At 35.5% G+C, this 16,134-nt stretch overlaps 1 protein-coding gene across 1 annotated transcript; it reads left to right on the top strand.

The window, feature by feature from the left end:
* The first annotated feature begins 892 nt into the window (after window positions 1-892).
* LOC140834542 (probable WRKY transcription factor 53) lies at window positions 893-3,266 on the top strand. The gene is made up of 3 exons (XM_073199499.1): window positions 893-1,622; window positions 1,723-1,851; window positions 2,087-3,266. Exons 1-3 carry the CDS (start codon window positions 1,315-1,317, stop codon window positions 2,718-2,720), a joined length of 1,071 nt encoding a protein of 356 aa, XP_073055600.1. The 5' UTR covers window positions 893-1,314; the 3' UTR covers window positions 2,721-3,266.
* Window positions 3,267-16,134: the final 12,868 nt, after the last annotated feature.

The raw sequence follows: 16,134 nt of genomic DNA on the forward strand, positions 1-16,134 counted from the left end.
CTTCGTTGTTAAATGATATTAAGTTTGTTTTTTAGTATCCCTCGAGGATTACCTTTTATTTTCGGTAGCAATCAAATTAATGGAGATGGTCCACTCTTGTACATAAATCGAGAACATTTGGCTGTCTGAGGCACAAGTATTTTGTGTTGAAAAGGCAAATGTGAGTTTGTAGCAAGAAATTAAGTACTTTGCAATACTTTCTGTGCATGAACATGAGTAAAACATCGTATAAATCCCCAACTGATAGATTTTGCATTAGACTGATAATCAAAATTTCTCTCATTAAATAAAGTTCATGTAATAAAACGAAATACTAATAATATGATTCCTTTGTATTCTCTTGATTTTTCAAATGGAATATATCTCTTTCTCAATCATTACAAAAAAAAAACGCGTAGTTTGAAGATTGTGATGTGATCTATATTTTTAATAATTCGCGATTGTCCACCTATGAATTATTACCTCAACTTTCTTATTTAGAACTGAATTATTTTTTTATCCAAACAACATATGATTGGTTCTTTTGTAGGTTTGAATGGGTCACCAAGTGAAGCTTCCTTGACTTTTGCAGAAATTCCATCAATGGCAAAACATGTGCAGTTTAGATTGGTCACTCAAAATGAAGTGTAAAATGGGTCATGTCCAATAGTTAAATACAACACAACTACCGGATCGAATCCGATCAATTCATAATTCGGTTAATTATTTTTAAAATCAAATATTCATGTTTAAAAATATCGATTATTTTTCGTCGAAATCGAATGTTTTCTCAAATACAATATATCAAAGTTGGTGAAGAGTATTTTGCACCATGAAATTTAATCGTTAAAAATATTATTATTGAATTTGAACAATAGTTCACATGAAAATTAAAATACAAAAACAAAAAAAAAAGTCAGAAGTTTGGGCTAAAGAAAATACATGGATATCCCAATTTAGATTTTTTTATGTCAACTCGATATCGTGGGCTCGAAAAGAGTGAAACGTTTGTCCATGGACGAGGGAGAGGACACCTTGTAGAAGGTTTGAAATGGTCAGCTCATGGAATTACACACTAACAAACACGATTAAGACCACACTGTGATCCACTCGGTTTCTTAGTCAAAATTTCAACTCTGGTTTCTTTAAATTCAAACGCCCCCACTCTTCTTAATTCATCGTTCAGTTTTTCTTTTCCTCCCCTCCTTATATATTCTCACACACACAAGTTTGCACCACAATAAAGTTGAGTCAAGTTTCTGAATCAAATCCAATATTAAAGAAGTCTATACTTGTATGTATCTAGTATTGCTCTGAAGCCAGATAGCATTTGAAATGGAGAGTGCTGCGACCTGGCAATATAATGCACTTATCAACGAACTAACACAGGGGCTGGAGAAAACCAAGCAGCTTCGGATTCATTTGTGGTCGACGTCCCCTCCGGAAGCTCAGGACTTGATACTGCAGAAGATATTATCTTCATATGATAAGGCTTTATTGATCCTCAAGTGGGGTGGATCAAATGGAGCAGCAACATTGAGTACGCCAGAGAGTTCGGTATCTGTACATGGAAGTCTAAGAAGTGAAGATTTGAACAAGAATATAAAGGATAATCAGGATGATATTAATGCTTCAAAGAAACGGTAAATTTTCACGACGATGGATAACATTTTCTATGATTGATCCGGGAATCTTTTGCAAGGTGTTTTTTGTGCTAACTCTGTTTCTTGATTGGTTTAACAGAAAGATGCAGCACACATGGACAGAACAAGTGAAAATCGATTCTGAAAATGGACTCGAAGGGCCTACTGGTGATGGGTTTAGTTGGAGAAAATACGGGCAAAAATACATTTTGGGAGCTAAATATCCAAGGTAGACACTCTTTTCCGACATGGAAAGCAATAATATTTTAAAGACAATAACACAAACAAAAATGCAGACAAAATGAGGTGGAAAATACGGAGTCTGAAGAATAAAAAAATTTCACAAAAATAACGCGCCACAGTCCCTGTACTGTTTTTGTGTCTCTCTCACGTGTACAAGGACTAGTCTTGGATATAGACACTAGACCACAACGAAAATAACACGAGTTTGTCCACGTTTGCAGGAGCTATTACCGATGTACATACCGCCATGTTCGAAATTGCTGGGCAACAAAGCAAGTGCAGAGATCTGATGACGACCTGACCGTATTTGATCTCACATACAAAGGAAGGCATACTTGTAACCTGTCCTCCACTAATACAGTTCCACCGCCAGCAACTCCTGAAAAACAGGAACTGGAACTTAACTATGGTCATAGATTTCAAGGCCAACAGAGTCAAGCCCTTCCAAACTTTACAAATTCCCTCAGCGTCAGCACCGAGGACTTGGTTAATGTTGAAATGCCTGCCTACTTCTCCTTTCAATCAACATTAGCATTCCATGATGAAGAAAATCACTATTTCCCGATCCCTGCTCTTCTTGATGAAAACCAGCACCAGGAGGGCACAATTTCTCCGCAGTTAATATCTCCAGCCACATCAGAATCCAATTATTTCACGGCATCAACCTATGCGAGGACTCCTAATGCTCAGCATTCAGAGGCTGATGCCGCAGATATAATCTCAGCCCATGCGTCCACAACAAATTCTCCAATTGGAGGCATGGAGTTCTTAATTGATCCCACAAAGCTAAATCCAAATTTCGGATTCAACATGCCAGAATTTTTCACATATTCAGACTTTGAACATGGACAATAAGAGGAAAGTGTGGTTTTGCAACCCGATGATTGATCCTTGCGGTTTAAAATCAGATATAGATATTAGTTTCTGATAAAAAAAAACAGATATAGATAGATCTTGCAGAAATTAATCGATGTGTAAAGATGGTAGCCCGATATTTGTATAAGTTTTATGAGTAGAGCTTTTCAACTCTGTCATCCCATCGTGGAGTGATATTCAAGCTCAAACCAGAACAAACGTCTGAGTTACTAAATTGAGTTTAAGGGCAGATCATGTAGACGGAAATAACCCACAAACTTTAAGTTAAACTCAAGAAAATTCAATCACAGAAAAAAGGAGGATTAGTGTTGCAAATTATAATTTCTTAACAAACAAAATTACGCAATCTTGTCGCTCAGGTAAGATGATCTAGTCATCCAAGTAAAATTATTGTGAAAGGTAAAATGAACCAATGAAAATACAATCTTGAGGACAAAATCCAAGACAATGTATAAAATTTACAATTCCCAGCTTCATGTAAAAGTGCAAAAACATGGAGATTAAACCCATAGATACAAATTGGAATTCCCAAAGAGAACAAGAACCCTTCTGGCACAATCATGTGATATATACTCTTTATGATGCCAGTCATCACATGTACAGATTCTCTTGATAATTAATGAAATAATGCTCAAGCTGGAGTATTTTACCTTATGAACAGGACAGGACAGGACGGGACAGGGCAGGAGAAGAGCTTACAGATATTACAGCATTCATCAGAAAGAGAGAAAAAAAATATTAGAAGGTTCAGCATTATCTATCAACAGCAATTTCAAACCGAGCACTAATTCATAATTCAAATGAAAACAAGCAAATAGCTTACTTGTGGCACCAACAAAAGCAAGCAAGAAAGTCTTCGATTTGGTGATAAAATACAAGAAAAACAGGTATGGAAACAAAGAGAAGGCAAAAAGCTGTGAAGCTATGCTCTGAGAATTAATTCTGGGTGCCCATGGATCCACAGGAAACAAAAACCCCATGACAAATTATATGTATTCCATTTCTGTAAAACTATCTTTCTTCCCATTTCAGCTTCACCGCAGCAGTTGAATTCAAATATTTTGGGAGAAAAAAGTGTGTCTCTGCTGTAGCTCCAAGGCTTCACTTGCCAACCTTTACCCTTATACAGGATCGAAGAACCAGTTAACATGGGAGACTTCAACAGAGACTGAACTCGAATATATCCTTCCATTTTTTTCCAAGAATGATGAAGCACCAACACAGATTTGCTGCTTCGAGATTTTTTGAGGGTCCAATTGCGTAATGGGCCCATTAGTTGCATCGGGCTAAATAGGCCCATGAATCAATAAGAGGCAAGGCCCATCCTTCTTATTTAACGTCGTGATTGTAAGATTGGATTCTTGCGTCAGTCATAAAATTAGGCCCGTTAAAAAAACCAAATACAGGCCCATGATCAAAAAACACATGGTCCAACTCATAATATAATCTAGATTGTGAAAAGACATGGTCATAAATTACTCATAATATAATCTAGATTGCGAAAAGACATGGTCATAAAAATTCAAAACAACTTGTCATGTACGTTTTGGATTGGAATACATATTTTTTGCTGTTGTGGTTCTGCAGTTTTTTTAATATAGAGAGAATCACTCACAAGTAAAAAAACAATAAAAAGTTATTCATAAAAAGTTATTCATACAATAGAACCAAAATTTAAGTTGATATTAAAATCCTTTCAAAAAATGATATAAAATTATTAAATGAAGTTATAAATTTCTTTCAAATAACTAAATATAGTTCAAATTATAAAAAGTAAAATTAGATCAAACAATAATATAATACAAAGTAATGACAATAGCATGTCTCTTTGGAGACGGTCTTAAGAGTCTTTATTCATTAGATGAGTCAACCCTACCTATATTACAATTAAAAAATAAATTTTTGACATAAAAATAATGTTTTTCATTGGTGACTAAAATATAATATTCGTCTCACAAATGACAAAAACTTGTGTGAGTCGATCTCACGGGTCGTATCTGTGAGACGATCTCACGGGTCGTGTCTGTGATACGAATCTCTTATTTGGGTCTTCCACAAAAAAAGTATTACTTTTTATGCTAATAGTATTACTTTTTATTTTGAATATCGGTAGGGTTGACCCGTCTCACAGATTAAGATCCGTGAGATGGTCTCACATGAGACCTCACAAATTTACTTATAAAATCGTCTCACCTGAGTTGTTGTACGATACCAATTGTTCTGAGATCCTTGGTTTTTTTTTTTTTTTTTTTGATAAACTGAGATCCTTGGTTGTTTTAAGTTAAATGGAAAATGAGTAATGTACAACCATATCATAAAGGATAAAATCTAATTATTCTAATCGGTGAAGTTGTTCCATTCAAATCGCCATCACATCATTATATTCGTTGCGGTTTGAACTTTGGGTTAATTGAGATTCAGTACATTTTAAAAATGGAATTGGGTTTTAGTACATAGAAAGAGAAATTTTCTTCTAAATTGCCAAATTTGCCCTTTTGCCCTATTTAAGTTTAATTGATCCCCGCGCTTTCGAAAATGGTATCAGAGCATGGTTAATTTATTTCAAACACAAAAATTTTATTATTACTAGTAACTAAATGTATGAGAAGGAGAATTTCGAAAAAATTATGAATCCGAACTTTAGTTCGAGAAGAATAATTTACAAGAACTATTCCAATATTTTGGAAAATACACAAGTATATCTAACTATTGTTAGATATCAGAAACAGGAGAACAAAGGTATGTTCCAATGGTGACCACCAAGTTATGGTATAGATCTGATGGAAACATCAGACATATGACGGTATATGTCATCTATCAAGAAATGAAAGGATTTAGGTATCCCCGAAATCATTTCAATCTCTATTCCAGAAACATTAGTTTCCGAATAGAGCTATTCAGATGTTCTATAAAGCATCTGAAACAACTCATTGAATCAGGGAATTTATCTCCTGATGAAAGACAGCAGTGTTTGCAAAACCTTGCATACACAAAAGGTAGACTCTTACAGGCCGAAAAGACCAGATCTTCAATGATCTGTTAAATATGCCAGGAACTACCATCCAGTTCGAAATTGAACTTATTTCCCTGGAAATAATTCAATTAGAACAAGAATTACAGCGAAGTACATGCTTCACTGAACTCGGAACGAAAGGTATGCGTTTACAAGGTCTAAAGAACCGTAAAAACATACTTCAAAATCTACTCAGAAGAAATTCTTCAGAGAACAACGGATCTGTATAGACAGAAGATCTACGAAGGGAAGCAACAGCACCCTCAGGTAAGAATTTATGATTCAGAATAATAAATTTCTGGAAATAGTACCAGACTCCTCTAAGCTCTCTCTGGATCTTAGAGAAATACAGAAAACGGTACAAAATTATGGCAATGTGCTATATTATGTACCTCAAAGGGTTGAAAAGGTCCTAGAGAAACAAGAAGAAATTCTTGAGATCTTAAAGGATATTCAAACAAGAATACAGAAACTAGAACAACAACCAAGTTCTAGTAGAAGATCTTCAGGAGGTTGGTTACCACCATCCTTTGGTACCGAACCTTTGTTACATCAACAAGGGAAGTCCAGAGTGGTGTCAAAACCTTTAACTGAAGAAGAAAAGATGATCAATCTAATCAAGTCTGTCTCAGAAAAGAAATTGATCTGATGACAACTCTAGAAAGGATTGGTTTGGAGGATCTACAAGAACTTGCGGAGTCTTTCGCAAATCTCAAAGTAGTAGATCTAAAGATGAATACAGCAGTAGGTGAAACATTACCTGCAATAACCTGGTCATCTTCTCAGGAACCACCAAGGGAAAGTATGGGATCTCATAATGTAAATATGAGAAAATCTCAGACTGATTTCCATACTGGTGGAGGATCACACCCAGCGGGAACAAGGGCAAGGAGAGCTCAAATTCCTTTGTACCAAACACCCTATGGAAAAACTGTTTTAGATCCTATACATCCTTACGGGGTTATGCTTAACCTTGATGTATTGGACTTCAAAAACAGAGAAGATCTCATAGACGATTGGACATCTGCTATGAGGATTGCAGCAGGAACACTTGATCTCAACAAAGAAGGATTCATTAAACTTTTGGAAATGAGTCTTATGGGATCAGTAAAAATTGCTTGGGACATGACTTCAGCAGACATGAAAGAGTCAGTCCTAGTTGGGGAATCTCTTAGTGAGATCGCTGGAAAGATGGCTACCCTATTCAAAGCACACTTTATAGGGGTAGACTATTTCAATAGTCAAGATACGGAGAAGAAGAAAAAATATACTCAAGCTCTGTATAGTCTTGAATTACATGATATATGTTTGGTAGATGAATACATTATGTTATTCACCAAATATAGATGGAATTCAGGAGTCGAAGAAGATATAGCTATGCAGCTTTTCTTCGCAAAAATGCCAAGTCCTTGGAGAGAAATGCTCATAAGGGAATACGTACCTGGTAATCCAGATACATTGGCAAGAAGAGCCTCTTTCCTTAAAGGAAAATTGGCAGAATGGTGTCATATGGCAGCGTTACAAAAGAATTACAAACGCCTAAGGGGTATCAACAAAAGAACTCCTTTGTGTTGTAAGGAAAATGATCTTCCAACTATTATTGGAAGTAAACCACAGAAGCATAAAAGGAGAAGTTTTAGGACTCATCCCTATGCACGAAGTGGAAGAAGTTCTTGGAAACCAAGATCTGTTTGGTCCAGACAGAAAGCCAGATCTTATAAATCTGGACAGAGAAGTGGACCATCAAGAAGTAGGATATCGTCCCAGGCATCGAGTTCATCTCGAAGCACAGGAAGAACACCTACAAAGAAAACTTTCAGAAGAGCTCATACGCGAGCCAATGAAAGTTTCAAGGATTGTAATTGCTGGACATGTGGAGCAAGAGGTCATATCTCGACCAACTGCCCAGAAAATGAGAAAAGAGGCATTAAACGCTTCGATCCTACTCCGGATATAGAAGATGCGGTTTATTACCAAGATCTCATTCAAGTATACCGATTTGAGGACATTGCCTCAGATGAGAGTATATATGAAGAAGAAGAAGTCTTAAGTCAGGAAGAATCTGATGGAACAGAATCGGAATCTGACTGAAGACGAGGTGTTTCGACACGAAACACATGAAGATCTGTCTGGGTTTTTTAGCCAGACAACAATATCTCATAACATGGTTCAAAGAATCATGAGAGAAAATCCAAGTCTACAGAGATACCAAGGTTTCTCTGCAGGACAGGTAGAAAAGTTCTTAGGAAGTCTTGGCCTAAGAAACAGAAAGCATCACCTAATCTATAAAGTTTCTAGAAGGGAAATGGCAATCCCGATGGAACTTACAGGAAATAGAATGGAGATGCAGTTAATTCCTTCCGAAGAAATTAAGGAGGAATTACAAAAACTCAAGATAGAAGTAGCAAGGACTATGTCCTGGATTCATATCGGAGCAATCCAAATTATGATAAAGGCTACTTTCAAAGAAGGAATAGATTCACCTATCGATATTGCTATTTGCGATAAAAGAATGGGGAATCTACAAGATTCAGTACTGGGAACAATCTCAGGAAACCTCTGTGCAGGAAAAATTGTAGGGGTAATCTATCCAAGGATAGCCTACAACCTGGCAGATCGAGATTTCAGCCGAGCCTTGACACTACATCAGAACTTCAAGGAAAAAAGGTTGATGAAAGAAGGCAATAGGCCATATTCTATTACCTATCAAATTTCATATGCTCTATCTAATACACATCATTCTGAATTGTTTATTAGAAACGAGTTTATTGAAATCCCTGAAATATTCGGAAAGGTTGCTCAGGCAATTTATCCAGAAAGAGTTGAGTTTCCTTTAATACAGGAAACAGATATCCAGATCCAAGACAAACCGATTCTACAGAGGAATCAAAGTCTTAGATTGGAATCAAGAAGACTATCTTTTCAAGGAGATAGAATTACAAGTTACAGATGGGATAAAAGGCCTGTCATAGAAACCCAACAGGAGCTGAAAAGATTTTCTACAATAGGAAAACTTAGATGCCCAGAAGGGTGGAAGGAAGTAGAAATAGTATTTGACATTACAAAGCAAAGGAATCAATTTCCTTGTAATTCAATATACTATTTGGAACAACCGATGATAGGAACTTACCAAGGACTGATTAATATCGGAGAATTGGAGGTTCATATTCAAGGAACTTCAGGAAAAGAATCAGATCGACTGATTCTTGGACTAGAGTTTCTCGAGGAACATAAACCTTGGAAACGTCTAGAGTATGGAATGGAGTTTATGGCAGATGATAAAATGTGGAAAATCCAATGACCACAAGTCCATTCTCCATATACATTCCAGTAGGAATGTTGTATGAACAATATAAGGCAGAATACTTTGCTGCATATATTGATTCAGGTGCTGGAATATGTACAGCAAAACGAGGAGTTTTCCAAATAATTTGGAAGAAGAGTTACCCAAGATTGCTGGAAGAGATTTTTCCAGAAGAATCTTAATCTTATGTAAAGGAATTAAGATGACTGAAATCATGATTGGCGGTGCTGGACAAACACCTTGGTACAAGGTAAAGACACCACCAATTTATTTTCATGATACAGGAGCTGACATATTGTTAGGAAATAATTTCCTACAAATGTTCAAGTCCTATACACAAGAAAATGAGACTAGAAGATTAGTGTTCACAACACCATGTGCTCACAAAATCATAGTCCAGAGACTTAGGGAGGCATTTTACAGAAAATTGCCAATCCAGTTTCGCAGCAAGCGTGGTGATTCAGGAAAACTTCTGAACCCAAAAATGAAGGATTCAAGACGGTTTGGAGAAACAATGCTCCAGTTAAGAGCAGATAAGGAACTCCAACCAGAAGATATAGAATGCCTTAAGATAACTCTACATACAAATGAAGTAGAGTTTGAATCTAAGGTATCACTGGAAGATGTCAAGAAAAGGATCAAAGAAAATTACAATGAAGATCCCTTGGCATGGTGGGACAGAAATCAACTCAGAGCTTGCCTTAAGATTAAGGAAGGCAAAGAGTATGAATTTGTCCGTTGTAAACCCATCCCAATGAACATCATTGATCAGAGGGATATGCAGATTATAATCAAGGAACATTTGGACCTTGGATTAATCAAAGCAGGTATGTCACCATATAGCAGTCCAGGTTTTCTGGTAAGAAATCATGGTGAGATTAAACGAGGAAAACCCAGATTGGTTATTAATTATCAAGAAATTAATAAGATTCTGGAGTTTGATGGGTATTTTATACCTAGTAGAGAACACTTGATTAGTTGCATTCGCAATGCCAAGATATTCTCTAAATTTGATTGCAAGTCTGGATTCTATCAAATACGGATGCAGGAAGAAAGCAAGAAATTCACAGCTTTCTCCACACCTCAAGGACATTATATTTGGGAAGTATTACCAATGAGATTGGCTAACTCACCCCAAATATTTCAAAGAAAGATGGATAATCTTTTCAAAGATTATTTCAAGTTTATGTTTGTTTACATCGACGATGTTTTAATAGCATCCAAAGATATGAATGAACATGTTAAACATTTGGAGATTTTCTCTAAAGTTTGCAAGAAAGAAGGACTGGTTTTATCTGAAAAGAAAGCAGTCATTGCTACAAGAAAGATTGAATTCCTCGGAATTGAAATCGATGAGTCAGGAATAATTCTGCAAGAACACATAGTCGAAAAAGTGCAGAATTTTCCAGAAAGTCTCAAAGACAAGAAGCAACTTCAAAGTTTCTTAGGAGTTGTTAATTTTGCTGGGATGTTTATAAAAAACCTAGCAAAACACAGGAAAGTGTTCAGTCCATTGTTGAAAAAAGATGCTAGATTTATATGGACAGACGAACACACAAAAGGACTTATCCATTTAAAGAAGGTTTGCAAAAACCTTCCAAAGATGGCTATTCCTCAAGACGAGGATGATCTGGTATTGTATACCGATGCCAGTGATCATTGGTGGGCTGCAGTATTAACAAAGCTCACACCAGATGGAGAACAACCATGCAGATATTGTAGTGGGTTATTCTCAGATGCAGAAGCCATAAGATGGCATATCAACGAAAAAGAATTTTATGCAGTAAAGAGGGCTTTTGAAAAATGGCCGTTATTTTTACTTGCAAAGAAATTCACTTTGAAAGTTGATAACACTCAAGTTAAAGCCTTTTTAAGGAATAAAATTGAGTCTAAACCTGAGAAGGCTAGATTATTACGATGGCAAGCTTTGTGTCAAAATTATATTTTTGATATTATGATAATAAAATCTCATGAAAATATTCTTGCAGATTTTTTAACAAGAGATGGACAGCATTGACATTGATGCTATTATCAAGATGCAGAGGCATTTAAGGGAACACCTTGAAATGCTTCAAACCGAGTTCAACAAGTTAGCTGTTAACGCAGAAGTTGCGGGAAGGCTACAACAAGCTGATAAGAGAATTGTCTCTGATCGAATTACAGGATGTTTACAGGCATATACTCAGTTATGGTCTGTAATGCAAAGGCCTATCCTCCAGGGCATTGAGAGACCACTGGTTTCTCAAATGGAGAGTTTTCGAGTACAGGGCTCTATACCTGTAGCAGGGGATTCAAATACCCCTTGCACAAGTGTTAAGTCGGGATCATCACGAGATGAGTCGGCTGAAACAAAAATTGAGACTCCTGATCCTTATCTTGAGTCCTCAAGTCAACCCTTCACCTCGGGGACTGAAGAGGGAGAGATCAACCTTAGGCCTCGTATTGACAAAGGCAAAGCTAAGGTTGGTACTAATGAAGGTGTAATTTCTCCAATTCAGGATTATCAGCAGAAATGGGAGAAATTAAAAACACGTATGAGCATTAACCCAGCTACAAATAGGGTTGATGTTTCAGGAAAATATCCAAGGGTATGGATGAAACCTAATTCATATCCCAAGGAGGTTAAAGCTTGGTATGAATTTGGGGCTCTTGCCTCAGTTTATACTACGTCACCCAGCTTTCCGGAGATTTCATGTTTACCAAAATGGATCCAGGAAGCTGTTCACGAAACTTGGGCGAATAATGATTATTTGTCCAGAGGAGATATTCTGGAGTTGTATTTTTTCAGTGCAGCACCAGAACCAGCAGGGAAAGGCACACATGAAGCCTTTCATTTCATCAAGCTAAGGAGGCCAGATTTAAACGTCCAGAAATTCATCAAGGACCCTCCGGCAGAAGAAACACCCCTGGTGTCTTCGATTAACGAAGATGATATTTCTACCAGAAGAGCTTGGGGTATTTGGGTCTGTCTCACTGAGATGGACAAAGTTAAGTTTCCGTTCAAATTCTACAATCATTCAGTGAACGGATCATTCCTGTTAAATACCATGACAGGAAAAACAACAAGTTTTGCAGAAGATCTATTTGAGAAGAAAAGAAATCTTTTGTGGAACAGCAAGCTACCGGCAAGCAAAGAGACTCGCCGAAAGTTCTGCAATATGGCACACATAGGAAGATGGTCGGAGAACATCTGTCCTGAATGCCAAATTCAGAAAGAACCAGAGTTCGGTAAAGGTTTCAAACCGAGATCTGATCGGAAACATTTTACCGAAGCAAGGACAAATAAAGAAGGACCACATGCACATTTTCCTCGAGGATACAAAAAACCAAAGATTCCTCGACAAACTTAAAAGGGACATGTGACCCTCCATTACAAAAAGCAGGACCACTATCATGTGAGTGATAGAACCAAGACAACCACTAATTAGTGGTAAAAGACAAATGGACCACCAATAACAAATGGTGGATGACTCAGCAAGCATTGGATACCAATCTAAAAGGAATCCAATGAAAATTTAACTGGTCCCGAAAAATTCATCCATAAATAAGGACAGAATGAAAACCAGCTAACATACGAGAATCAAAACTTAAAAATGTATCGAGTATATTTGAAAGTTTTGAAAAGAAGGTTAACATACAAGAGGAAAGAGGCAGAAGCTCTTAAATGGTTAGTAAATCATTTTAAAGAGTATAAAAAAGACGAAATTACTGCCGATATCCTGGAAACTCATCGTCAATGGTACCTGAAAGAGATAAAAGAGGATGAGAAGTTGATGTCCAGATTAATAATCTAGACAGGGACCCTTCAACCACTACATGGTCCCCAAGCAAGCTGTAAAGGCTAATGAAGATTTGAAATCCGAGTTTCAAATCCGAAAAAGCCTTCTATAAATAAGGCAGGAAGAAGGAAGTGAAGATCATCAAATATTTTCTCCATTTCTTTCATACAAGGTTGTAATATTTTCTTTCAAGTTTTATGTGTGTGAAGAATTCAGCTACGATAAGTAGCTAAAACAAGTTTCTCCTCCTCTACAGGAGGTTACTATGTAATATATAAATGTTTGTGTTTGAATAAAAGAGATCTTTTGCTCTAGCCCCTCTCATGTATTATTTTCAAAATTTCATCTTATACTGTACACCTTAAGGTAGGAAACGAATTAAGGTTGTGCCAAGTGCTGCTGAAGGAATCTATGTCAGTAACCATAGGTTGCGATCGCGTGGTTAGACTGTGAGGAGCAGTCTGTAAAATACGGTGGATATAACCCGGTGGCACTCCGGTCAAAGAGGTATAAGATTTAATTTATTTTACGGAAGCATGATGGGCCGTTATTTTAAAAAGAAAACTCAATTATTTAAAAAGGGATAGGAAGGGTATTTTAGGAATTTGGGTACCAAAACCAAAGTTTATAAAAAATGGGTACTGATACACAAGTTGCCCTTGAACTTTTCTGTTTCAATCACGGTTTGTTCAGTGAATTGGTGCCACAATTTTCTCTGTTTTTTTCATACACGTACAAAGTAATCCTGGCCGATTATTTGGAATATAGTAAAAAAATATATTTTTGGTTGCCATAAAAAAAATAACTTGTGAACGACTTGAACTTAGAGAGACCATTTTATATAATGAAATAAGGTTCCTCACCTCTGGCGTCGTGGAGTGTCCAAGTCGATGGAGATTTTGAAGAAGAAGGTTAACTCTATCTGAAAATGTTCCGTCCCTGAAATAAATTAAGAGTAAGATATTCGATGTATTCGAGAGTTTTATGATTTTATTCAATACCATTAAGCCAATTCAGAGTATTTCATAATAATATTCTATGTATTCTAGTATCTATCTTGTCTCGACGGTAGTCTTGTAACATATCCAACAGAAATAGCTCCCGAATGATGAGCTACACAACACACATCATTGTAACATATAACACTTATATTAATAAATTAAAATATAACTAAAATCATTACATGAATACTACATTTTGTCGTTTCTGGACAACGGCTAATATCATAATCACAATATCCACCAACGTCGCTCCTCTGTTAGCGTGACAGACAACATCAACAATATGATGTTCCTCTACTACCGCGACAAAAAACGATACGTTGCTTCCTTACTACCACAACAACACAGATAATATTAAATCGTTTACTCCCGCTGATTTATCATCGTTCAACATAATAATATTCATCAATACTAAACAATAACAATATATGTATGTACGTCAACATGTACTTAATGATCGAGTATGTTTAAAATCTGACCATTTTTTTGATCCCGAGACTTGTAGTGTATCTAAATAATTCAACAATAATAATTACATCATTGTCATCGTATCAACACAATCATAACATTATCAACATATAACACCAAATAGCTCAACAACAATTAATTCAACAAAATATAAAATTCGATTATAAATTTTCACGTTCAACAATTAATATTCCGGTGTATTTAATTCATGATATCAGCATCAAATACACCCAAAATAATTAATTTCAAATAATAAGTTATATCAAAACATGTGTTTCGTAGCAAAAGATATCATGTATTTCGTAAACTCTGAATATGTAAATTTATTTAATAACAACCAACATACAATGTCACAATTCCAATCAAACAATTAATTTTTTTTGTTATAATAAATAGAGAATAATTCGAAATAACTCAACAACAATATTGTGTTACACGTTAAAATCATACCATTTCCAACCATATTCAATTTCATTATGATTAACAATCTATAAGAGTTATTCAAAAAAGTGACTAATTTTAAATATCACCATAAATATTAAATTTATATCTTCAATTGAAGATCTCGTGTTAATGATCTCAAAACTGAATTCGTTTTGTTGGTCGATTTCATTGATTAGAAAAATCGATAAATCTAAGAGTGGGTCTCATGTGAGACCGTCTCACATATCTTAATCAGTGAGACAGGTCAACTCTATCGATATTCACAATAAAAAATAATATTCCTAGTAGAAAATATAATACTTTTTCATAGATGACTCAAATAATAGATCTGTCTCACAAATACGATATGTGAGACCGTCTCACACAAATTTTTGTCGAAATTTAAAATCAGAAAGAAAATGGCAAACTATATCCACTTGTCTTTCTCTCTCCTCTATGTTTTTTTCCTCTCTCCTCTATGTTGTTTCTGTACGTCTATTGTGAATTCATTAACTTAACTTTTATTTTTATTATAATATTATATATATATTTATTATAACCCGAAGATTTCCATTATCACCCACAGGTATAATCATGCTGCTGGAGACTATATAAAATTTCCCTTGAATCTTGATCAATAATATCATATGCAATTTATTATTTATTAAACTATCGATAATTTGTAAATATGCTAGCGTTTCGATTTATTATGTTATTTATCCATAAATATTATATATATATATATATATATATATATATATATATATATATATATATATATATATATATATATATAGTGTATCGTATGTGGACAAATTTAAAGAGAATACTGCCGTCGGTATGATACACACTCCTTTTGCTGTGTCCGAGTGTGGATCGACTGGCTCTACGCACAAGTTGGGCTAACTTACAATAAGCGAGCAATTAATGAAACCACCAAATGCATAAGATGTGTCCCTATTGATGACAAAGATCCAAAATTCCATTGCATTTGTAATTACAACCTTTTCTTGCTAACCAAATCTTGAATCCCGTTTACTCCCAACAATTTTCGGTCAAAAATACAAATTTTGAATAGGACCATATATGATATGCCAAAATTAAAATTCACAACAACCAATAATTCTAAGCAATTTTGTATGCACGCAACACGAACTAAGAGATTACTTAAATTTTGAAGTCTGTGAATATATGGATGTTTCTAATTCTAAGTTTTCGTTGCCTCTGATAACCTCCTCAACGAAATTTTAGATAGATTCATTCAAAGCGAATTGCCGTAGTTTCTAATCGTAAAATCAAAATAAAAAGAAGGTGACCAAAATTAATGTAAGTTGAACACGCGTAGTAAATTGAACTGTAATTTTTATACAAGTCGTTACATGTATGCATAGCTAATCCAAATATA

Source organism: Primulina eburnea, chromosome 6 (assembly GCF_022965805.1).
Source record: "Primulina eburnea isolate SZY01 chromosome 6, ASM2296580v1, whole genome shotgun sequence".
In the NCBI taxonomy this organism is placed as follows: Eukaryota; Viridiplantae; Streptophyta; class Magnoliopsida; order Lamiales; family Gesneriaceae; genus Primulina; species Primulina eburnea.

Coding starts and splice junctions, on each gene's coding strand:
- LOC140834542 (XM_073199499.1), top strand. CDS start 1,315: ATGGAGAGTGCTGCGACCTGGCAATATAATGCACTTATCAACGAACTA. Junction 1,623..1,722: donor ATTAATGCTTCAAAGAAACG/GTAAATTTTCAC, acceptor TTGGTTTAACAG/AAAGATGCAGCACACATGGA. Junction 1,852..2,086: donor TTGGGAGCTAAATATCCAAG/GTAGACACTCTT, acceptor CCACGTTTGCAG/GAGCTATTACCGATGTACAT.